Source organism: Channa argus, chromosome 4 (assembly GCF_033026475.1).
Source record: "Channa argus isolate prfri chromosome 4, Channa argus male v1.0, whole genome shotgun sequence".
NCBI classification, from domain to species: domain Eukaryota; kingdom Metazoa; phylum Chordata; class Actinopteri; order Anabantiformes; family Channidae; genus Channa; species Channa argus.
The window spans coordinates 20,619,804-20,645,156 of NC_090200.1; the positions used below are offsets into that span (position 1 = coordinate 20,619,804).

Sequence of the window (25,353 nt, forward strand, 5' to 3'; positions counted from 1 at the left end):
CAGATCTGAAATCATCCTATATGCAGTGCATCCAAAAGTATTCACAATGGATTAAATATATTATTTTCTTCAACACTCTATAATCAACACCCAAATAATGACAATGTGAAAGAAGGTTGTTTGAAATCTTTGCAAATGTATTAAAATGGATGCACTCTAAATTTATATTATTTTCATGCCAAAAGAAATAAGTATTTTTTTTAAACTATTTTTTAAATAAATAAATGTTTTTTTCTCCTGTCTTTTGATTCTTTCCTAGTCTTGGGAACAAATGGAGGATCTTGACCCCCAGATTGACATCACTTATGAAAAAAAGGCCCAAATCATCACAACTGAGAAGCTGCGACAAGAAGATTTTGGCAAACTGATAAACTGATTGATATGTATCCATCATATCCACTTAAAGGCAGAAACAACTCAGTGGAACAGTGAGAGTCATGGTTTTTGGCCATATGAAACAAACCAAACTAAGCTGCTTAGCGCCTCACCTTAACGATGGTACAGTTGCGAGCTGTGGCTTCTATCTTAGCCTTGATGACGTGCGACGTCCAGTATGCCAGCCAGTAGTCAATGGCAACCATGAGGGAGTGTTTGAGGAGCTGTGACAGGAGGAGCAGGCTGAGCAGGAGCAGCCCAGCGGAGGACAGGTAAGTTCCACAGGAGCGCCAGGGGATGGTGGCTCGCTGACGCATTACCTGCGACAGGTTGTCATCCTCGTCGCTCTCCACAGATTCCTCTGAGGCAGATGTGAGTGTTTGTTAACGAGAGTTGGTGACATTTGGTCAGGCTGATGTATTTATTAATTCAGAGAGGAAATTCCTGCATTTTTGAAAAGCAATACAACTGTGTCCATTCAGATCATATTTCTTTCATATTCTCTTTCTTTCATATATTCTTTACTTCCTACTTCTGGTGTTTATTCTCACATGTGACTTACTCCTTTCTCACATTTCTCATGTTCCTCCTTCTATTCTCCTTGCTAGATGCTTTATTACCTTCTTTTCCTTACCTTTTCCACTTTCTGACAAGTTTTCCATATTTCTCTGTGTCTGAAAAACCACTACTATAACAACACATGAGAGAGGAGAAAGATCTGAGAGAGCAGGCTACAGGAGGAGAGATCCCACAGCTTCTCACTACAGATTCTATACTCTACAACACCAAGCAGACACTCATTCCCACATGTTTTAAGAGGCAACAGAGCAGCCATGACGTAGTGACTGGGGGTGAAGAGCTGTCAATGTTAATGAGCTTTCACCATCCCCCATCCCACACCAATTTAAAGATACCACATCACATCATGCAACAAGCTTTAGAGCGTGAGGCTACATGTGGGTGTCTGGCAGGTTCAGACAAGCTGGAGGCAGAAAGGAAGCAGTAGAGCAGAGGAGGAAAAGAAACGGAAAGAATGATTGGCAGGACTAAACAAACTACAGCCACCACCATCTACAGACATGGTGACAAAAGCTAATAAGTGACAAATGTTTGTGCAAAGGTGTGTGAAGGTAAAGGCTGAATTATGATGAGACTGCAAGATGTTGGGAGAAACTGACACAACTATGATGTGCTTGCACCATCACAATGCCACTTTTCCAAACCATGCTTTCTGGCCACACCTGCTTGATTGAACATGAGGGCAGCACCGGATGCTGGAGCGGTCCACCCCGGGGTGCCAACAGCACACAGGAGACAACATAAAACACAAATAAAGAGTGCAGCCACTGCACTTTAGCACCTTCCCCTAAAGTTGCACATTCAACATCAGAGTTACACATACACATAAAGGATCAGATTCAGTGTTTGGCCACAGCAACAGGCTGTTGGAGAGTAGGCCATGCAATATCTGGTTGTTGAAGATGTCTAGAGAAGCCATGACATGAGACACCAGACCCAGAGAAAACAGCAAAGTCTGGAGTATTTAAAACCAGCGCAATGTTTGTATTGCATTGACATGACAAAACGAAGAAAAAAACGAGGGACAAAAATTAAATAGGGTATTTGGGGTGACTGAAAGTGCAGCAAACATTGCTGAAAGTGTAAACATTAAAATAAGCTGATGAGCTTTAATGCAATGGTTGCTGCTGCTCTGACACAGCAAAATGGAAATCATTGTCTGCTTATATCATTACCAACATACAGACACCCAGACTGAAATCAGTAAAGCACCGACTGCAGTTATCTTTAATCGCCCTTCCTGAAGACCACTCGTGGCAGCGGTCACATCCCTTGACCTCTCACCTTCCTCATCTTCCTCAGTCCGGATGGCCTCTCTGGAGTACATAGCCCTCCGCAGGTTGTTCCTCTCCATGTCAGTCATACTTGCTGCCACTGTCTCCTGGCAGAGAAGAAAAGGAAAATGTTGGAGTCTGCACAGAATATTAAAGACTACGATCTGTTGAGACATTAAACAAGCCCCCTGGGAAAACTTCAAACTAAAATTAACAAAAGCAATGATTATTAAAGGCTCATTCAAAGTCATTAAGTATTCATTAGCAGTTTAGTTGTGCATTCATTAATCACCTTTTCAAACTCCTGGTCTTGTCTGTGCATCAGGGTTTTCCATTGGTCAAATAGTTCAGGCTCAGCGTTCTGGATATCCTTCAGGGTCCCTTCAGTCTGAATAGTGCCATCTTTCATGGCAATAATCTGATCATAAACACACACACATGCATGCACACAAGTGGAGAGAATAAGTGCAGGAAAAACAGTCTTTATATGCTCTGGCATCTTTTTGAAATAGACAGCTAATAAACGATTAAGTTCATGAATAATAACAGTATAATTAGCTGACATCTTAATCTTTAACTCAGTTAATAAAAATGCCTGTTTGTGTGCACACACACCAGAGAATGGGTTAAGTTAATTACTGTAAATGTGTTACACACTCTCACACACACAGACACACACACACACACACACACACACACACACACACACACACTGGTCTTACCCAGTCTGCGTGTGGTAAATACTGAAGTTTGTGTGTGACCAACACCACAGTCCTCTTCTCCTCTCTCAGGAGCTTCAGGATGCCGGCCTGCATCAGATGGTCACTCAGGTGGATGTCTAAAGCAGAGAAAGGGTCGTCCTAAATAACACATAAACAGACATTAATGAAAACTGCAACAACAGGAGACAGAGCGCAAAAACAAAACGGTGGATGTAAAGCCCTAAAATCTTGGCTTCAAATCTTATGCAGCTTTATTTTAAAATACAATTTTGTCAGTTATGTTGCAGCAATGCCAACTGTTCTGCACCTTTTTTCTCCAGTGTGCAGCTTTGCTGTTTTTCTTTCACATACATGATAGAAAAAACATCCATTGTTTTTTGATAATTAATCAAGAGTCTACATATTCATTCATGATAATCTTTAGTTGCAGTCCTACTATAGTATAATACAAAGTTAATACAGTAAACCAGCGAGCAGTGAAATCAGCAGACGTTTTAAAACTGTCAGTTGAAAGCTGAATTTCTTCTCAGTGCTGCAGCTGAGCTAAAGAAAGCATGTTGCTATTTTTGTCTTGAATTAAAGTGCGGAAATAGAATCACATCTGAGTCTGAGTGAATACTCACAGACTGACTGCTAAAAAGGATAATCAAAGGGGTAAAGTAACCACTTGTTTATTTTAATTGACAGCGTTTGTGTGCAAACTCACCAGAAAGACCACATTGGTCTGCTGGTACAAGGCTCTGGCAACGCTGATTCGCTGCTTCTGTCCACCTGATAGGATAATACCCTGCATCGGAGCAAAGAAAAACAATACTGAAAGGTTTCTGAACAAAGATCATGGTTTAACAACTGAAATATTCAAAGAAAACCATTGTACAGTGAGAGATTTACCCGCTCCCCGATCTCTGTCTGGTCCCCCTGTGGTAAAATGTCTATGTCTGGCTGAAGAGAGCAGGCCTCAATGACGGTTTTGTATCTGGAGAGAGAAACAGAGATAGAATACAAATGAGGAGAAAAAGCATGTGCTATACCAGCCAGAAGGACACTATAGGCCTGCTCATTATTGACATCCTTAGTAAATCTCTCTCTCTCTCTCTCTCTCTCTCTCTCTCTCTCTCTCTCTCTCTCTCTCTCTCTCTCTCTCTCTCTATATATATATATATATATATATATATATATATATATATATATATATATATATATATATATATATATAGTATTTATGAATTGGTGTTAATGCATAAAAGAGAAAACACTGAATTGTTAACATGCGCAAAACAGCCACACACACACAAGCATCTCATGTTAAACCTATCTTTATCTTGTTCACCATCTCAGTTTAGGCTGTTTATATGCAGCACTATTACTTATCTCAAAGTACCCATCTGTGCTAAACAAAGTAAATCTACGGCTGATAAATGTCAGTGTGTCATTATTTTTGCAGATATATCATAAATCTAATTATTTTACATACTTAAATATTCACCAATACAATACATTATTTAAAATAAACACAAAACCCTAGAAATGTAGAAAGTTCATATCAGATCACATATAATTCAAACAAAAGCTTATAAGTTGGATGGTGACCGCCACGGCTCTTTATATCACTCTCGACCAAACAGCTTTTTAACTTTTTTTGCAAATAACTGATGTTTCAGCCTCAAAGTAAGATAGAACATCTGTATTTTGCTCAATGATCAGACAGAAGCACATGGAGAGTGTAGGAAAAGAGAGGGAGACAAGTAAAGAGAAGAATGGAAGAGCCCGTGAGGTTGAAGGTGCGTGGGCAAACATCTCTATTTTATAGAACATCTCCATGGTAACAGAGCACAGCCATCCATTAGATGTATTTAATCAAAAGGGTCCATTAGACCTTGGCTGTTACCACAAGTGCAAGCATCTGACCTTCTGACAAGGCCATTTCTTGTGAGGATAAAAAGTCTGTGTTTGTGTGTGAGTGAGTGAAAGAGAAAACCTGTGTGTGTTTTGACTGTGCCCATGCAGGGGAATACAGCATACTGTAATAAAAATAGAAACAGATCTGCACACCTTTAGCTAAGACCAATCCTGGCACGAGGGGTCAGTGCAGTTTATTTAAAAAGTGGCCAACTGGATTTTTTTTCTCACTGGACCCAAACTGTTCACTTAATCAGTTATCAGCATATGTAATTTACCACAGTGGCCTCAGCAAGCACAAAGGTTATTGGCTCTATTTTGGTTTAACAGCTTGGCCTGACAACACATTGATTACTCTGTTATTATTAACAACTGTGCTTGTTATTTTAATGGAGAAAATGTCCTCAGATGGTCACTGTGGCAGCACTGAATCCCCAAAATGATGTTCAGTAATTAATGCAGGGAACCACAGCCGTTACTAATACAAGTCTGAAAAGTCCAATGAGAAGAACAAACACAGCAATGAAAAGAAAACTAAAACATTTAAGAACAGCGCTATTATGCACATTTGACCCATCAGCTACCTACAACTCTCCCGTTTATTGGGAACAGGAAGCCAGTGTCCTGTAATAAATCCAAACCTTTGTGAAAGTTCTGTTCAGCTTTTGTTGAAACTGTTTTGGATGTTCGTTGATATGGTCATGCTGGAGAAGTGGTGCTGTTGCATCATAGGAGTAGGAGATATTTAGTTTACCACAGTAAAATAATACCAAAGAGAGTCTATCGAACCCTATGGACCTGACCTCCTTTGATGTCAAACATTAACAATGTTTTTATTTGGAGTTTACTGGAAACCTCAGCCAGGGACCTTCATTACATGTGTTTTTCCATCTTGCTCTTCTATTTTCTTGTCATCTTTCTAGCATCAGCCATCTGATAAAAAGGCATTTAAAATCTAAATAGAGTTCAAAGTACTGTGTTTCAGCTTGCAATGTGCAGCGCAGTGTCATCAACCCAAAACCATAATTTCATAATTTTTGTACTCCACTTGGTGGAGGCATGCAATATTACCTTGGTTTTATCATGGGCATCTCAAAAGTGATGTTCTCGACCACAGAGGTGTTCAAAAGCCAGGGCTTCTGGGAAGCGTAAGCCACAGCGCCTCTCTTCCTAACAAAGATTTACCAAAACATCAAATGGTACAATTTTAGTTTTTTGTTTTTTGTTTCATGCCTCAAACAAAAACAAAACAAAAGACTAACATTTAGGAACAAACAGAGTAGCAGAGGGAACTACTCATTCTCTATTCTTTTCAGAGGATTTCTAGATAATCATGAGAACTGCTGCTCTGCTCTGCTGATAATGGTGATGTGTCTCCATGGAGACCACCTGGCGTCTATTGTGCTCTTGTCTGAGCTCACCTGATGTTGCTGTCACCTGCTGCATCTCTGTCTGTTGGACTGGTGAACGAAAACATAAAAACATTAGAGGAGTAATACTGTTCAGTTCAGATAAACAGATTATTGATCAGACCTTCACTAACTCCACCTTATTCTTGTAATGATTAACAAACACAACACACACACTATACCCATGTACCCTTCCCTCACTATGGCGATAACGTCACTGGTCAGCAGCCCAAACACAAACAGGCCAACAGCTGCCCTACATGAGCACATTATTAGCTGTGATCCCATCCTTCTAAAAATAACGCCCCACTCCCAGATTTATGTCCTGTAATTTGCTGATCTGGAAATCGACATCAACCGTTCGGGCCTTTAGTTCTCAGAGGATCCAGTTCCTCCAACTGAAACTAGCATGTCAACACGAAGTTCATTGCTACTGGGATGTTTGTAGCTATTTTCTGGTATTTTGTTCATCTAGTGCATGTTTCTCACTGTAAGCCCTCTTTTAAAAATGTGCTTCCTTTAGATTGTCCTTTTTAATATTTCTTTATAGTTGTTTAAAATGTCCAAATTAAAATGATTTTGAAAAAGCAAAAGATTTTTGGTCAAAGAGCTGCTATGTAAAACACTCCATATACACTCAATCTTAAGTAAATCTTTCTAGAATTTAAACCTAACATATGTGTTGCCCTGTGCTGTTATTCACCACCAGACATTATTTTTGTGGACGGTCTGCTATTGTTAGACACAGATGTCTGGTTGGACATCCTTCAAGGTGCTCCTGGTAATTTTGCAGGGTGACGTGGAACATTAATTGCATGTCTGCATATGTGTAATTTCTGAGTTAAAACACAAAAAGAAACAAATGCTGCACTGAAATAAAAGCATTATTTGCATTAACTTAACCACTGTTAACAAAGCTTTATTTATGGTTTCCACCAGTGTTTTTGTGAGACTGCTCAATCAAATATCATCAAAAATATGTTTCCTGTCTGCAAATGGTCTTGTAATTGTTGTAAAATGTTTTGAAATTTCCCTGTAATTCCTCACTAAAATACAGGATTGTTCTGGTTTGTTCTGGTTTGTGTGAATGTTTGGTTTCCAGTTTTGTTCTTTACTCACAGAAACATACCTTTCATCTCCCTCAGTGTCCAGATGTTGGAAGCTGCAGAAAATAGAGTGGAAAAAACTATTAGTGGAAGTGGCTGTTGTGATCATTCTCAGTAGAAGCTGTGGTGTATTTTTAGTTTTGACAAATTGACACCACTCTCCTGAGAAGGTGACTCTCATCTTGTCTGACTACAACCAGAGAGGGAAAGCTGACTTACAGCAGTTCATTGCAGCAGCATTAAAAAGGAAGCTGTTACAGCAGAGACCACAGCTTTTAGGAAACAAACTGGTGACTGACATTTAAGTATCTTTTAAATATAGAAATATAAACACTGCTGTTACTGAATGGGTCATATAAAAAAACACAGTCAAACCCAGAGATCATGACAACAAAACAGGATAACCTCTAACGAGTTATTATATTAATATTGTCTTATTTTAAGAATGTAATTGTTACTCTAAAATTTGGGCTATTACAATAATAAAACAGTCTTTAGATTTAGACAGATTTTACATAATTTTATATGTTGCTGGTAATTTTACTTGTACAATACAAAAAAATGAAAGAAAAGTGAAACCAGAAGACAAACATTAAAAAAAAACAAAAGTGGATTAGTAAAAGTCATTAAATAAAAATACAAATTAAACAAGAAAATACAATTTTAAAATTATAGTAAAGGTAAAGTGCTTTATTTGTCATTATACATACAAGGTGTACAACAAAATTGTGTCAGATGGTCAGATGAAGGCGACTAAGCTGCCACAATGGGCCAACCTGCCCTGGACCCTAATAACCATGTTTTTAGCAGTAGGGCAAAATGGAGCACCTGAAGGAAACCGGAGCAAACATGGGAAGAACATGCAAACTCCACACAGAAAGGCCCTGTCCGGTCCGGGGATTGAACGCAGGACCTTCTTGCTGTGTGAGTGCTAACTACTCAGCCACTGTGCTACCCTAATAATACAGTATAAGTAATATAGGGAATGTTTGTTGAAGAACTGTTTACAACTATTTGTATCAAATTATAACATGGCAAAAACATGGCAAATATGTAAAATTATATTTTTGCCCGGAAGAGTTGACATTTGGAAATGAAAACTGTCACATTATGTTGAGATTACAACAACAAAATCAATGTAGAATAGATTGCAGGTATAAAATACTATGTTTTTATTTTCTGTTCTGTCAACTAAAAGGAGCTTATTTTTTACACCCTACAGCCAAAGCAGCCCTTTAGAAAACCATCAAGCCCTAATCACCATGTGCCACTTGAAAGAAACTGAAGCCAACCAGAAATGGACAGCTGAATTTCTTTATCCTGGAGCCATCATAAAAACAGGGTAATCATGGTGGAGCAGCTGATGACTTACAGCTTTCATTTCCAACTGAACCTCTGAGGGCTAGTTCCCATTTCTGTCAACACCTACGAAGGCCCAAAGATGCGTCTGAGAAGAATCAATAGGGGATATGTTCATGACTATTTTTTAACAGTTGCAAGAAATTCAACTGTAAGCGTCAAAGCCTGGCTGAGGAACCTCCCTCACTTTCTAACAGTGAAACTATAATAAACATAAACACCTATCATTAAATGTTAATGGCACCCTAATGGTGACGGGGAGTCACCATTATGTTTTTCTAAATGCAACCAAGCACTAATAAAATACCTCCCTACCCAACTGACTGTGCTGCCTTGTTTGCACCACACACGAAATGCAGCCTGTACTGCATTGATCAGATACTGAGGTCAAGATACAAATAGTCGTCCACTTTACCAAAAAAGAGATCCCACAGGCTCCCAGCTCTCTCCTGGATTTAGTGCAACAAGAGACCCAGAGAGGGCTTACTCATGGAGACAGAGTGAGGCGGTAAAATATGGCCATCTCCCCTGGAAAGGTGATGCCCTGCATGACCTGTAACTTGACCCACTAACAGTTTTTTATCTGGACCTAATCTGAGTTTATTATAGGCACGCCACTAACATAATAAATAGCGACACTAACAGCAGAAAGCATGACATGTTGCTTATGGTGTAGTCTCACTTTTAATTTAACACTGTATTGATTTGTCATCTTTCGTGTTATACCGCAGATTGCTCTACAGCTCAGAAAACAAAAAGCAATAATTATAAAATGAAGTGCAAGTGAAAATGTGCTCAAAAACCCCCCACAAAAACTTGAATCAAAATTAAATCTTGATCCAGCAAAAAGGTGACATAATAATGGACACGCTGGTTAGACCGTACAACTGCTCTTTGCAGAGGTCAAGGGAAGAAGATCGTCCCAGAAGAGCTACTTAAGAACGTTTCTAGTGATCTTGCACGATCGATTGCTTGATGACACATGTGTTGTCAAGCGACCAAAACAGTTATTACTTAATCATATAAACACGTGGAGCATGTTGAGGTCAGGCAGAGTGGTGAAGAGGACGTAAGCAGCAGCAGCTGATCAGTAACAGCTGACTCACCAATCATAAGCCAACATTTCCATAAGGCTGTTTTCATAAATCTGAGAAGCTGGCACGATAACTCCCCTGATTAGTCACGCTGTTTACACCTTCCAGGTACATGCAGCATTCTTCTCTCCTCTAATGCCTTTTTCTTTGGGTTATTACCTCAGTGATACTGAATGAGTCTGCTGCTTTCTGTTCTCTGGTGAATTGGTCACATGGAACCCAGAGTGTAGCTGTTCCTATTACAGATTCGCCCATGTGAACTGTGGTCTTCCCTGACTGCCAACACGGTGGAAACATGGGCACAATTGCTCTGACCTTGAGTTTCAATACTTCAGCAGGGCAAAGCTTAGAGGGCAGCTCTTTAGTCTGTCTCTTGTTGACAGATGATAACTGAGAGGGTTCTGCACATGATGTGTATGATCCGACCTAATATCAGAAGCAGCGCCAGTGTGACCCTAGCATCAGGGCAGAAGGAGTAAATGCGTGAGTGTGGCACTGCCAGAAACACCATGACAATCAAGTAGGGGGAACTGGATAGTGATAGTGGTGCTATCCTGGGAAAGTGTTGACATTTTCAGATGTGGGCTAATGAAGCACAGAATGCATTTGGTAGGATACAACAATTCTGTTTCAGCTACACCATCTTAAATGTGCTCTGCTTTTCTAGATCCACTGCTTTTTCTTCACGCTAATGTGTAATAAGATATTCTGACCTCAGGTTCACTTATTAGATGGTCCACCGCTTTCTTAAGTGACCACAAACAGTACATTACTACTTCTTATCATGACACCATAGCTCTGTCAGGTCTCACAAACAACTGAGCTCAAACGTTGGACAGAGTTAAAAGTAAACCTTAAGTTGAGAATATTATAACAGGATTAGATCCTCCTGGTTTTCTTTGGACATTTGCGGTAAAACAGCTTGTAGCGGCTCATTTAGGATTTCTGTCCAAAGCTACATGCAATAAGTAGATTCATTCACTGAAGCATGAATTGTTTTGAAGGAGGTTTCCAACCTGCAGCCACAGTAAGTCTGTTGGCATGTTTTTGTAATTGACTCATTTTGGGTCAGTGATGCATGATCCTTAAGTTCCTTCACACTCTATCTTCCAACTGTAACAATCTTATGAGGCAACACATAGATTAAAACATTTTATCCTTCAGTGAAGTGACCACTGACCAGTTCCAGGTGACAGTTCCTGACACTCTCTGCATCTCTCCCAGCGCTGCCAGCAGCAGAGACGACTTCCCACAACCCACTTGGCCTACAATCATAGTCAGCTTTCCTGTGAGATTTGATGAGGAAGAGAGGAATGAACACAGTAAGTGAACAGGCAAATAACTGGACAGAGAAAGAAATTAAATGAATAAGAATGTATATTGTACATCACGCTGCCGGATGCTCACCAAAAGGAATCTTGATGTCCACGTTAGAAAGTGTTGGAGGTCCATCGGTCCATGTGAAATAACCACTGGTTATCTGAAAACGTGGAACAGATTGAGCTGGATACAGTACAGTGACACACAGAGAATAAAGTAAGCTAGTGATTCACTGTGACTTAAAAATGTCCTTTTTAAAAAAACTTTATACTTTTGAGACTTAATGCTAGATAGATGAAATAAAGCATCATTTTTCAGCATACTAAGTGGAGTCCAAACGATTAGACGTGACCTACAGCCCTAAATATGTTGCTGAAGCACGATCACTATCCAAGCAGACACAACATTGTGTAAAAGAAAAACTACTATTGTAACACAAGATGAAAAAATAAGACAGATTTTTTACCCTCATGAAATAATATCTTTAAAGGTCATAACTGCTTCAAAAAGGTCTGGCTGTGCCAAAACCGTGGAAAAACTTTATGTTCCCACCATTAGGTCAGTGAGTGGAATATTTACTGACTGACCTTTATCAAAAGGTAAAATGTGCAACATTTTGATGGTCATTCTGAAGTTTGGTATATCTCTGCTTTGAGGGCCAAACTGACTCATTTACTGTATTCTCCTTTTCCTCTGGTCCGCTTATCTCTCTCACCTTGATGCAAGTATCTTGGTCTATATCCAGGGAAGGTCCATCACTGTCACGGTCCTCCTGCAAGCTGTAGTTTTTCCAGTCGTCCCTCGGGGGGCGCTTCCGGTTCACCACCTTCAAGGGCTGGAGGTGTCGGGAAAAAAAGGAGCAGGAGGATGAGGGGAGAGGTTTAGAGGGTGACTAGAGGAGGGTTGTACAAAATCCATCACAAAGGACAAAGGGGTGGTGATATTTACAGGAGGATGGAAAGTAGAGCAAAGTGAGACCGGAGCATCATCGATGCACCAGTATGAGAATTGCAGATAAAAAAAATCCCGTCCACTGTGTTGTCAGAAGTGAACAAATCTAATTACTATGAGTGTGTGCATGTACTTACCACAGCCTGGTATTTGTTTTGGTTGTGATTGCTGGAGCCAGGGGTTAACATCACTCTGGGTTCCTGTTCTTCTCCAATCTCGTCACTTAAGAAAAACTCACTGAGCTTCTGAACGCTGCACAACACGGGAGATAAAAAAAGAAAAATTAAAACGTTAAAAAAACTGTAGATGAAAAATGGCTGTATATTAAATCAAGTTATCACCAAACTTTCCTTTACATTCACTTGCACATCTCAGCATGTGTAAATTAAATTATTTACATTGCATTTCACTTCCTTAATGAGTAAAAATGCTTCTCTCTGGAAGCTGAAGCTAATTTATTTTATTTAACAAATTTATATATCTATATGTCTTATCAAGTACACAATATAAAAAAAAGATCACATGCTGTGGTGAACTTAAGAAGAAACTAGACTGCAACAGTGGCATCAATATGAAACCATTATCAGAAAGGAACTAGAAAATGAGGATTATGGAAAAGTTTAAAGAAAAGACAAATGCTTGTGCACATTACAGTATGTTTAATCTTTCATTAAATAACAGAGTTTACAGATTTTCTTGCCCACCAGACCTTGTCTGGTGGTAACCTTGTTACCACCATTTTTTTTTTCTCTACAAAACAAGCTTTTTCTCATGTTGAAGACTGGTTAACAGCTGAATCCACATTGTAGCCTTTTTTTCCTGCTGTATGACAAACTGTGTCACATCACACAATCCCAAAATAGGCATCTCAAAGGCTCACACAGAAAAACCTCAATATTTGAAACATGGTGCTTACAGTGGCACAATGGTTGGCCTCCTTAAAAGCCCATATTATAATGGAAATGTATAAGATATTATTTTAAGCAATTCAAGGCAGTCCTGCAGTAGCTCGTTTCATTATCCCCCATCCATTAAAGCTTTTTCAAAGAGATTTAGGCAAAGATCATGGGGACAAAACTGACATGCCCTTATTGTCTACACATTCTTATTAAAAAGGGCCCTGCTTCATTGACTTCATGAGACAATCCGAGGAGAAGGTGTTATTATGTCAAATTATACAAAGTTGAAACTTATTTTTGATGATTGTCCCAAAGACCAGAGCAAAAATATTATCAGAAGGTGTAAATAATTAAACATCAGGTAAAGCAGTGATTTTATTCTCCTAGTGTCTAATAAAAAGAAAGAATATCTCTTTTCTACTTTTATACATTGTCATAGTTTAGGTGAAGCCTGTTAAAATGTGTGGTTTAAAATGGAATTCAGAATTAAGTCATGGTATGTTGTACTACTTTGTGACGAGGGAGGGAATTTCACCTTTGAAAAATAAGTCTATGCTTTGCCATATTTAGTAAAAACTAAAAAGAGCCCCTACAACTGCTTCACACTGAGTATGCAGTAATTAGCGATGCAGTATACACATAGAAGAGCTTGTAGGATGTGTAGCTCTGCAGCGGCCTAATCACAACAGATATCTTGTCTGTCAAACCAATAATAAAACTAATTTCCGAAGTGAATAGGTGCAGCATTTCAATGTCACAGATTAGTTGGCTAAAGGGACTGAGAAATTAAGCACTTGTTACATCAATGAGGGCTAATCCAATAATGCAGCTGATCCATCTATTGCAGTAAAAGGTTAAGTTCTCCATTTAATTACATTGCTTATAACTACTCTGGTCATTCTCAGTAGTGTTTCTGCCTCCTTCCACATGACTATTTTCAGACATTTCCTAACCAATAAACATCCGAAAACAAACCCGAAAAAAAAAATGCATGGCTCTACTGTCCAAATAATTTTAACTTTCTCACCTAACCAGAGCCTTGACGGTGGAGCGCACTACGCTGGAGAGCAGGAAGAGCGGGGTGACCAGGATATGAAAGAGGGACAGAGAGGCAAAGGCCACAGCTGGAGACAGATCAGCGTCCTCTGAGATGTGAACATGAACCACAAACGTCTGCAGGATGAGAGGGAGGACAAAATGGCTGAGGTTAGTCTCAAAAGCTGTTAGCATTTCACTGTCTGATGGTCACTTATGACCAGTTTATGGTAAACAAGAAGTAAATAAACGGAACTGTAGTTGAACTCAAAGTTATGAGCTATCATGAGTGTGAGAAACACCATAAAATCGAATCAAAGTGCTTGTCTACAGCTGTCCTTTCTAGTCATCCTGCTCCTTGGTATCCCTCCATCTGACCTTTCTAGTTTGTCACAGCTCAAGTTTACGACCATGAAGTCTACGACTATGAAATCTAAGACCATGAAGGACCTCTATAAGTACAGACAGGATGTTGTGTGATGCTGTCAGAAACCCCTCTCCTGTGTCACTGAGAAATGACACTGGACTTCTTGCAGTCAGAGTGCCTGGCACTGTCTCCACTCTGTCCTTCAAACTGGGGGACAGTCAGCAGGATGCACTGAGCTAAATAGCTGTCTGCTGTAACTAGACAACACAATAGCCCGACTGTTTAATGTGAAATTTACTGGCAATACTGGAGCTGACACTCACCGTCAAAACAGCTGCGATGGGAATAGCTGCATTCATGAAGACTGAAAGCACAAGATAAGCACACATGAGGATATGGAGGCTTTATCCAGGGCTGTATACAGTGAAAAATAAACAATGTAAAGCAGAGTCATTTTGAACAGAAGTCACAGCCTTTTGTTTCACTTTAGCTGAACAATTACAAGGTTGTGTATGGGATGAAAAAAGTCACAGCTCATCCGAGAGTGTGGAAGGAGATAGGGACAAGCTGCAGAAAATATTAGTGCTGAGTGAACATGCACCAATGTCATAAATGTAGAGAATGGAAGTAGAATAATAAATGTTAACCATGCATAAAACATGAGTTATCTTTATATCCAGTTTATTTTTATACTGTACTTATGTGTTGAATTATAAATGTTGACTGACAATGGTAGGCTTTACTAAAATTACAGTAGAAGTACAATAGAAACACATGGAAAAAGACTTGTTCCTTCATGTGAATATATTTTCTGAGGATTATTTTCCCCAATGTTTCATTGAGTTCCAATGTTAATTTAAAAGTTCATTGTGAGCGGAGGAAACAGAAAGCGACTTACTGGATATAGATGTGTAAAGAGCAAATGCCTGCAGGCTGGTCAGCTCTTTGCCCCTGGTCTCCTCCACACTGTCACAGAAAATGTGTTCCCAGGCATAGAGCTTCAGCAACTTGATTCCACGCAGCAGCTCATTGGTCTTTTTTAGACGCTCACTAGAGTATTCCTGTAGGCAGAGAGCGAGACTTTGATTATACATTTGACATAACAAGGACAGATTTCTTATAAATGATGCAGCCAGTGGGCAGCACGAGCGGTCCGGTTGCCAGTTCAAACATACAAGCAAACAACACAAAATGTTTTTCTTTAGTATAAATAATAGGCAGCACACTATTGGAGTGATTAGTGCTGCTAGATGGTCGCTGGTTTGAATCTGGGGATTTGCATGTTCTTTCTGGGCTTGTGTAGGTTTCCTCTGGGTACTCCTACCACAGTCCAAAGACATGCATGTTAGATTCATTGGTGACTCCAAATTGCCTGTGGGTGTAAATGTGAGTCTGTCTGTGTTGGCCCTGAGATGGACTGGAGACCTGTCCAGGATAAGTGATTAAAGGTAATGGATGGATGGACGGTTAGTATAAATTCTGCTCCAGGACAAGTGTCATTATATTTGACTGCTGAGTAACAGTTTTGTAGCCGCTGGGAGAAACAGAAAGACTTGAAGCTAGATTAGCTCCTCTTATGTGCTTGAAAAGAACTGGATGAAACTGGATTGATTGAGAGATGAATCAAAGCCCTCAAAGAGACAATAAACAATCATGATTGTTAAAATAATTGTTATTATGAAGAGTGTGTGTGTGTGTGAGAGAGAGAGAGAGAGAGAGAGTGAGAGAGAGAGAGAGAGAGAGAGAGAGAGAGAGAGATTTTGTCAATAAATGGTAATTCAAACCCATCCTGAGACATTTCTGGGCGGTTTTAACAACTTCAAATGGTTAAAACTTTGTGTTTAGGTTTAAATGAGAATTAGATAAGTTAGTATAAGGGTTGGGGTTTAAGCATTTAGCCTAAAAAACTAAAGGAAGTGGTCTCCTCAGTTCCCAGATGTTTACAGAGTGTTATTAAATAAAAAAAAGCTTAAACACAGAGGTAAACAACTCCCTTTTCTAACTTTTTTATAGTGTTGCTGGTATCAAATATAAAATGAGCTTATATATATTTTTTTACATTTTACAGTTTTAACATTTACACATTGTCCAAACTTTGTATTAATATCCTGGGTCTGTTAGTGTGTATCTGAGATAGAAAGCAGCATGTGACAATATGATTCAACACCTTCATTACGTCCACTTCATTACTTGGTACAATGTGGACAAACCAATATTGACCGACACTGTTTGCAAAGTCCTGCATGTTCTCCTCAAAACACTGTTTACTTTTTCTAGTTACCATGTGAAGATTTATGGTGACCAGTTAGTCTAGTTAAACTACATAAACATACCTAATGTAAGAGTCTACAGCCCTGCAGCAGCTCTTTGTGACTTAAATGGTTTTTGAAAAAAAAAAAAAAAAAAAACAGGAGCAAATGGAGCAAGTTGAACTTTGAAGGGATGATTGTGCTAAATCAAAAGTCACAAGCTCACCAAACTCATTATGAAAGTTCAGAGAAATATGTGTGGTCTTCCATAGTACCAAATTTCATAACACATATATCAAGCTCCAGGTGGTGAATGACGGAGGGAGGTGGGAGGGAGACCAAAGTCATTAGGCTTCGTAGTGTGGGGACTAAATTTAATTAATTGCAATGCAATCGATGGCTGTCCGGATAAGGTGGTCTGGGCTAAAGTGTTGGAAAGACATCCACAGCCCCTGGTGTGTTTGATAATGGATACAATTAGTCACAAACAGGACTACACTCACCAGAGTGCTCTTTTGTGTTTGGGACAGCTTAGTGGCCACAAAGTATTGTACAGGAGCTAACACAGCGATGACGGTCGCTCCGATCAAGGCACTGATTCCCAAGAGGTAGTAGAGCAGGATCACTCCCACAATTATCTAAAAGTGGAGGCAAAGAAAAGGAAGAAAGAGGGAATTTTAGTGACAATGCTGACCAGTGACCTTATAAAAACATTAATGACAGTATGATAACAGTGCAGGTCTTTGTGAAGAGCAGTGACCTCAAGCCTGGTAAACAACACACATGTAAGGAAATGAAACCATAGAGAGACTGAAGACATCCTGAGAAGAAACATGACATTAAACAATTGGATGTATTCATAACATTCACAAACAATAATGTCGGAAAGTATTCAGTGTCACAGTTCAGCTCTACGTCTTACTGAGAATCACGTTTCCGTTTTTTTTAGCCATGTTTCTCCCTCTTCCTCAGTTACATGATCAAGCTCGCAGTCATGGCCCCTCCCCTCCTGCTCTCTCTCTTTCTGCCACCTGCCACACATTCACACCTTGGTCGCCCTTCCCCCGCTCTTCCTTTGTTCACCTTTCCTCCTTTGCCACCACACACAAACAAACAGCTGCAGCCCATTCATACAATGAAGGTCCTTCACACCATTACACTTTGTTTTTCTGTTTATTTGTAAGTTGGTTGACTGAGGACTTTTATTGTGTTTGCATGTTCAGTTGTTTCCTTTTTTCTCATTATTATTATAGTTCATTGTAGTTTTGCCAGTGCTACACCCATAATTCTTTGTTAGTTTGTGTAGCCCTTACTAGTTTATGTTTACACTTTTGTATTTGTTACAAAATTGTTTTAAATTTAAATTGACACTGTAAATCACAGTGACAGTGATTTTTGTATTTATTTGTAAATTAAATAGAAAAATTAAATTTCACTTACACAACTATTAAGACCTTTAATTCAATACTTTGTAGAGTCCCTTTGGCTATAATTACAGCTTCAAATCTCTTTAGTTAAATCTCTACAAGCTTTTCACACCTGGATAAAGGGAATTCACTACACATCCCCTGACAGATTCACTCAAGCTCCATCTTCAGGTCTTTCCACAGATGACCTGAAGACAAGGGAAAGACAGATGTGTCCTGAATCCCCTGCTGCCTTGTCTTGGCTTTGGTCACATTGAAAGTTGTCCATTGTGCGAGTCTCAGGCCTCATGCACTCTGGAGCAGGTTTTCCCTCGAGGACTTCTCTATTTGGCTGCATTCATCTTTCTCTCAACTGTGACCGGTCTCCTTTTCCCTGCTACTAAGAGGTACCCCAATAGCACAATGCTGCCACCACTGTGTTTCACCACTGTAGTAGGTAATGTGCAGGGTCGAGCTTTGACATAGTGTTCTTTGTCCCCATATTCTGAGTCCTTTAAATGCTGGTAAACTTTAAAAAAATATGGCTTCCATTTAACCTCTCCACCAAATCGATCTGATAGATAGAATTTTACTGAGTTGGTCTTTCTGTCAGGTTCTCTCTGATCTTTGGAGAGGACGTCCAAAGATCTGTTAAAGACACTGTTGGGTTCCTGGTCACCTCCCTGACCACGGTCATTTTTGTTATTCAGCTTGGCCTAGCAACTCTAAACAGTGTTTCCAGTTCAATTTTACAATGACTAGAATGTGCTTCTGAGAATATTCAAAGCATTAGAAATGGTTTTATAACATTCTCCTGAAATCTTTCTCAACACAAATTATTACTGTGGAGGCTGTGGACTTCATCGCTTGATTTATGTTCCTACATGCAGTGTGAATCACACACACGCAGCCCTGTGCTTTTCTAAACTAAGTCCAATCAGTTAAATTTACTACAGGCGGACTTCAGTAACTTATCACCAGAAAGCATAGACAGAAATAAGATAAACCTGTCCAGACTTTGGAATGCTACCGCAAAGGGTCAACATACCCTTGTAAATGAAAGATTCAGGTAAGATTTCTATTTAATTTGCATTTTTAAAAATACATTTTCATGTTATGGTTTATAGTCTGTTGGTTGAGACTTAAATATTTATGAAAGTGAGGCTTCCTTTATTCAGTACGGCTCAGGTTGTTCAGTATCATCACAGTAAGGATGCTACTCGGCAACAGCAGAGAAGTCAGTTTCGCCCTGTCCTTGACCCCCCCCCCCTTCAGCAACCCTCCATCTTTGGCATCACACCTGCCGCTTTCAACATCTTCAGGACACACAGAAACAGATGAACATTGATGTGACATTTAACACACACACACCCTCTCGTTCATCTGTCACAGGATATTAGGTGTCACTGCCAACTAGGTGGGTGATACGTAAAAGAACAGCACGATACACTTTCCTTCCTTTTGTAATAACTAGAAAACGTAACACCTTCTCACAGTTGCTGCCACTAAGGTTTTTTCACGTATCCATGAACATTTGGCATAGAAGTTGGTCAGCTTCCTTCATAAATTCCACCTGGTTTAAAAGCTTTACACTCCATAGCATTACCACTAGCTACTTCTAATTCGCCACATCTATTTCCCACTGCATATTGCTCACACTCTTTTTGGGGAGGTCATCCCCATGGTCACTTTACCCAATATCCAAAAGAACAACAGTGGAACAGCCACTTTTTCCTAATATGACAAGGGAAAATTTCTAATGGGAAAAAGGTTGCAGTATAGTAAATAGAGCAGAGGATTTTCATGTACTGAAGTTGGGTGACAAAATCAGCTCATATACAAAAATGTAAAAAAAAAACAAAAGACAAAAAAAAAGTGCAATCATAAAAAAAAAAAAATCACTGGAAGGTAGAAGCTGCAGCAAAGATTACAAGCCACAGGAAATGACTGACTCATCTGGGATTAGTGGCAATTTTTAAAAGCAAGGTGGCATGTTCCATCACAGAAAGAAACGCAGCACAATGGAGTTATTCTGGTTGGGGCAGACAGGTAGCTACATACAGAGAATACTAATGTAGCTCAGATCCCAGAGGAACCAGCAGGTTTAGATTGCCTGATGTGGGATGCTTTTCCATCCATAAATATAATATTTAAATCATTTTTTTAATCCAGGAATCACACCACTGATATTACAATGAGCACCATTGACCAAAAATACAAAAATGCTGAATTGCATGTACCTGACATGTGGATCCATGTGTATCATGGATCCACATGTCAGGTACATGCAACTTTGCAACTTGCAACTTTTGGAATCAGTATTTATTATTTTATCAATTTGGTCTCTGTCATCTTTTTACAATCTAAATGATAATCTGCTTTAAGCTTTTTCACAGAAGACAGAAACACATTTTGGCACTTCCTGCCATAGAGATTAGAGAACACTTGAATATGAAGTGCCACCAGAGGCCTACATGGGTCAGGTGAAACAGAAGGGACGTAGTGTTACGGTAGCTCTGAGCATGAGCAGATGCACTAGGCTGGCTGAAAAAAAAAAAATTCTTTGGATGGAAAATAAAAAATACAATGTGTACAGCATTGGTTTTAGACTGAAATGCCTACAAGTTTTATAATTCTTGTAGTTTCTTACCAACCTAAGGTTTTATTACTTTAAATTATCATGTGACTGGGAAAGTCACCCCTATTTCCTTTTCCAAATACATGTGTTCATTGGAAACTTGTTGTCGGTCACTAGTGAAAAAGATTCAAAATCTTTCCACTCTCACCCACCTGTCTCTCTCAGCACAAATTTTTTTCTTTGTTTTCTTCTGGATTCCCAAGGCTTATCTCTATAATCTAATGTCTGCTCTGCATTTCCATCTCAGACAGACTACAGTAGCTTTACATTTGATATAATACAAATGATGTGATCCTTGAGAAAGAAAGATACAGCAGGTTATTATGCCATGAAAAACGAGAGAAACTTCTTTACTACCCGAATGATGGCAAAGTAAAGTTTGCCTCATACAATGAATCTGATTTGAAATCACACATGTGCAAACACACGCAGCAAAACACCTTTGAAGCACAGCTTATTAAAGTTTCACAAAAGAGAAAACAGCACAACAATACATAATAAAACAATAGGAGGAGGAAGGGGGCAAAGTGGAAAAAGAATGCAACCTGTTCATAACACAAAAATTCTACAATGTGTTATAAATCTTGATTTATATATTATTATTATTATTGTATATTAAGGTAGTGGTTCTCAACCCTACTCCTCAGGGACCCCTGCACTGCTTGTTTTCCAACTATCCCTACCCAACTGGAGCCCTCCCCACCTGCATATTACGTGGATCAGGTGTGTTCAGTCAATCAGAAACTAGAAGATACCAATTAGCTTTGTTTCCCCCCACCCTGCCCTAATCTAAGATGGTATCTTTCAGCTTCTGATTGACTCAGAACACACCTGACTCAGGTAATATGCAGTGGGTAGGGCCCTAGTTAGCTAGAGTTGGAAAACAAGATGGGCAAGGGGTCCCCGAGGACCAGGGTTGAGAACCACTGCATGAAGGGATTATGGCATAGCTACAGAGCTTACAAATTTAGTAATTGTAGCTGATATGTCTTTTTGAAAAGTCACTGAAAATAATCAGTTCATATCCACAGCAATATGGGCTCCACTGCTGCTCTGAATTCCTGAATTATACAAAGAAAGTAAATTCCTATCTATTATTTAAGTCTGGTCAAGTATGATACATTCATGTAGATAGGAAGTCCTGAATTCTGTGTCCAAACCTAAGGAGTTGGTTTTCACTCCAAGCCCTGTATTGACTATAAATCTTGTTTATCAATATTTTACCTCTTGCAGTAACAGTAGTTAAGCATGTATCTTACCTGTACTGGCATGGCCCACAGGTTTGGACAAAGGAAAAAGAACCACATGAGTTGGTTGGTATCTATGGCAACCAGGTTGCAGATTTGAGCGACAGTAAGCTCGCCCATGGACATGTTTGAGGTGCACAGACGCATGATTTTGTTGTAGATCTTTGTCTGGGGAGAGGACAGGAGTACTTCATGAGAACAAAAAAGTAAAGTCTCGGTTATCTCAAGCTACTTTAAATAATCACATCGTGAATTTCTGAATTTCTGAAACACAGTACCTGTATGGCCCCACGCAGGTTGATGCCCGTTTCAATGGCCACATAATAGGACGCCTGGAGAAATGTCCTCTGCAGGAGAAGGGCGAAGAAGAGCAACACGGCCAGCACATATGCATTCGCCAGAAACTCCTTGGATGAAATGAAGTAGATACCAAGCAACTTCATCTGTAAGCACAGGCAGGCAGGGACAGTGGAAGAGAGACATATTGATCGACTCAACATTAGTAGTCAGGCAGGAACCTCAGCAAGGTCAATGAAACTGAGCTCTGCAGGACTATACATGACTATTTCTTCTGTTATTCATTTTCAAGTAAATGTGTTTCTGTTCATAACTTCAAAGATTCTTTCAAAATGTGTCACTTTCATCCCACAGCAGGCAACAATATTAAGTGTGAAACTTGATCAAAGTGGACTGATGTGGAGCCTTCAGGCTGGAAACCAAAGAATGTGGTTTGGCTATGGAAGATGAAGGCAGTATCTCACTCAAAATTTAATTAATTCTGCATCAGGTAGCAATCATCCCCTCAGAGGGGATCACAAATTATTTATTAGAAATGTGCCTCATCTCACCCTTGAAATTTCCTGTGTTTTTTCCTCACTCTACCCCCACAAATACATATTTCCACTATCTGCAAATGCACAAACACAATCCTGCTACAGACTCTGTGGCTCAAATTGTCACTTTTTACACAGAACATAGCCCATCTTGCAGAAGGATGTCTGAGGTGGCTATCTGCCATGTGTCTGGGAAAGTGAGACAGCTCCAGCAGCAATAAGTCTCATAATTATTTGATGAGGTTTAAATTAGTGCCCCATCGCGGTAGGTGTGCTGGGGATTGAGGCCATCATAACTGTCAATTCATACTGTCACTGTGACCTTTGAGAGGTAGAAGGAAGCCACGTAATGTCTCTGTGTTTCAGTGACTGCTGAAACATAGAGAACACTTATGTGACAGGCTCCACGAGAATCCTGTACCAAACAGTACATAAAAACTTATAACAATTATTTGAAAATTAATCAAAGCCCGTAAAAAATTATTTTCTTTAATGTTGAGTGAGGGGCTTTTACATGAAGTAGAAAACAATTTTTAGTTTTTTCACACGATCAACTTATGTCTGTGTTCTTTTCATCCATTGGACATGGGATGAAGTCAAGTCAGTCAAATTTGATCAAGACCCAAAATCAAGTCTGGAGGAGGCAGATTATATGATAACTATGTGTGGCTTTAGCAGACACATGGCTTATTTTTAAAAAATACCCAAGATTTGAAACCGAGTTTTCATGACTGTGAGCACAGAGCCCAAAAATGTGAAATTAAAAGACACAGCAATGACTGACACTGATCAGTATCACTAAGTAAAATCTGAATCTGAATATTTAATGAGCAATGACAAACAGCTCATTCACTCAAGAAAAACTTGTGTAATAAATACACTTGGCCTTCTTCAACATATTGGGTATATTCCATTTTTATGTTGAAAATATTTTCTGAAAATATTTGTGTGAGTGTGGCAGTACAGTTGAGTCCTCACCGGTTGCTGAATGGTTCGGTTGTCCTTGCTGATGTGATGGACGATGCCAGAGATGCAGAGAGGACCGGCAAAGCCCAGCAGGTCAGCCAGGAAGCGGAAAGTGATGCTGAGGATAAGAGGTCTGCCAAATGCTTTCCTCAAGGCCTGCCAGATCCACTTCGCACCTTGGGGTGTTGTTCCCAGAGGCCTCTGATTGAACATAAATAGAAGAGGGACAGATGTGGGCTCAAACCAGCATGAATACCTTGTGCAAAATTAGACTCATTAGGTCATGAATGTCATTTGCCAATGCAGCTAATCTGCATTATCTGGATGATATTTTTGTCGGCTTTATAGGATGTGAATATTAGTCTAGATCACTAATACAAATCAGCAGCATTCAGGGAAACGTCCATAATGTTCTGCTGATCAGTGTAATGAGGACTGCTTCAGATGAGAGTAAATTTGATGGTCACATCTTTGCAGAGATAAATACTAACACCAAAAAGTATATGCAGCTGTCTCAACACCAATAACCTGAGTCAACCCACTGCTTCAAGAGAACACTAAGCTGGGTTTCCATCTTCCCCACTGCAGCTGCAACATGGGTTGTGGTGCTTAATGGTGACTTGTACAGTAAAACTCAGTCAGTGGTGTATAACTGTTTTTTCTGCATCAATGATGCTATAAAACTGCAACAGTGATGCAGAGGGTGGAGATTAAACAACCAGCTAAAACTGGTTTAGATTACATAAAATGACCAAAAATTGTGAGGTGCTAAAAATCACTTCCAAGAAAGACTGCAAGAGAGACTGTTGTTTCTTAGTATTCATTAATAGGATCAAAACATTTTAATAAAACAAATTTGCAGTGATCAGAGAAGAATATTTAAAATACAATGGTGCAGTAAACACTCCCCAAACTGTTTGTTGTGTTTTATGTGTAGTTTGTGCATTTATGTGTGTGTATGTGTGTGTGTGCGTGTGCGTGTGTGTGTGTGTGTGTGTGTGTGTGTGCTTGCACCCGACTGAACTGTGAGAACAGACGTGACTGTTATCATGCATCTCTAGCTTTCCATTTGAGCTCATGTTGAACCACAGCCTTCATATAAAAAAATGTGTCAATGTCTGCGTCACACACAAACACGCACATCCTTTCTTTTTACCTTCAGGTCAAACTACAAATAATTAGGATGTTTCATTCTCACAAACGATGACTGAGACTAGCTTCCCATGAAGAGCAGTGCTTTCACCCCCACAGGGGTCGCGATGTCGCCTCGTTCACAGTAGAATTTGAATGACCTGGCGCCTCCGGACTCTCATCTAAGTGCCTCACCAACCCCCCCCTCAACCCCTCCACTGGGATCTCTCAGTCTCTCTCATCCCGTGCTCCTGTCCGGAAGGAAGTGGGGATGCATTCACACCAGATGCACATGCAGTAGTGACGAATCTCTGTGACCTTCACAAACACTGGAAAATGATGACCCTGTAGAGGAGGCCCTTCACCTCTGACCCCTGACACGTGCTCCAAATATCAGACAGGGAGACACGCAAAAAGAAGGATCTGTATGTGATCTGCATTTAAAAAAACTGAAACAACAGACTGACAATGAACACCAGTTTTCAATTCAAAGA

At 39.7% G+C, this 25,353-nt stretch overlaps 1 protein-coding gene across 3 annotated transcripts in view; it reads right to left on the reverse strand.

The window, feature by feature from the left end:
- The window catches only part of abcc8 (ATP-binding cassette, sub-family C (CFTR/MRP), member 8), a 49,657-nt gene that overhangs the window by 10,795 nt on the left and 13,509 nt on the right, over window positions 1–25,353 (reverse strand). For all 3 annotated transcript variants that reach the window (XR_010914094.1, XM_067500157.1, XM_067500158.1), the window contains exons 7-26: window positions 23,741–23,929; window positions 22,208–22,372; window positions 21,942–22,097; window positions 17,142–17,276; window positions 15,288–15,450; window positions 14,713–14,753; window positions 14,015–14,160; window positions 12,226–12,340; window positions 11,853–11,972; window positions 11,225–11,297; window positions 10,998–11,103; window positions 7,388–7,420; window positions 6,271–6,309; window positions 5,921–6,019; window positions 3,842–3,926; window positions 3,657–3,737; window positions 2,951–3,088; window positions 2,521–2,646; window positions 2,239–2,335; window positions 489–736 (exon numbers count right to left, since the gene is read on the reverse strand). Coding sequence is in view for 2 of the 3 variants with exons in the window: in XM_067500157.1 (XP_067356258.1) it covers window positions 489–736; window positions 2,239–2,335; window positions 2,521–2,646; window positions 2,951–3,088; window positions 3,657–3,737; window positions 3,842–3,926; window positions 5,921–6,019; window positions 6,271–6,309; window positions 7,388–7,420; window positions 10,998–11,103; window positions 11,225–11,297; window positions 11,853–11,972; window positions 12,226–12,340; window positions 14,015–14,160; window positions 14,713–14,753; window positions 15,288–15,450; window positions 17,142–17,276; window positions 21,942–22,097; window positions 22,208–22,372; window positions 23,741–23,929 (2,355 nt within the window). In the remaining variant the exon portion in view is untranslated. The remainder of the gene's footprint in view (window positions 1–488; window positions 737–2,238; window positions 2,336–2,520; window positions 2,647–2,950; window positions 3,089–3,656; window positions 3,738–3,841; window positions 3,927–5,920; window positions 6,020–6,270; window positions 6,310–7,387; window positions 7,421–10,997; window positions 11,104–11,224; window positions 11,298–11,852; window positions 11,973–12,225; window positions 12,341–14,014; window positions 14,161–14,712; window positions 14,754–15,287; window positions 15,451–17,141; window positions 17,277–21,941; window positions 22,098–22,207; window positions 22,373–23,740; window positions 23,930–25,353) is intronic.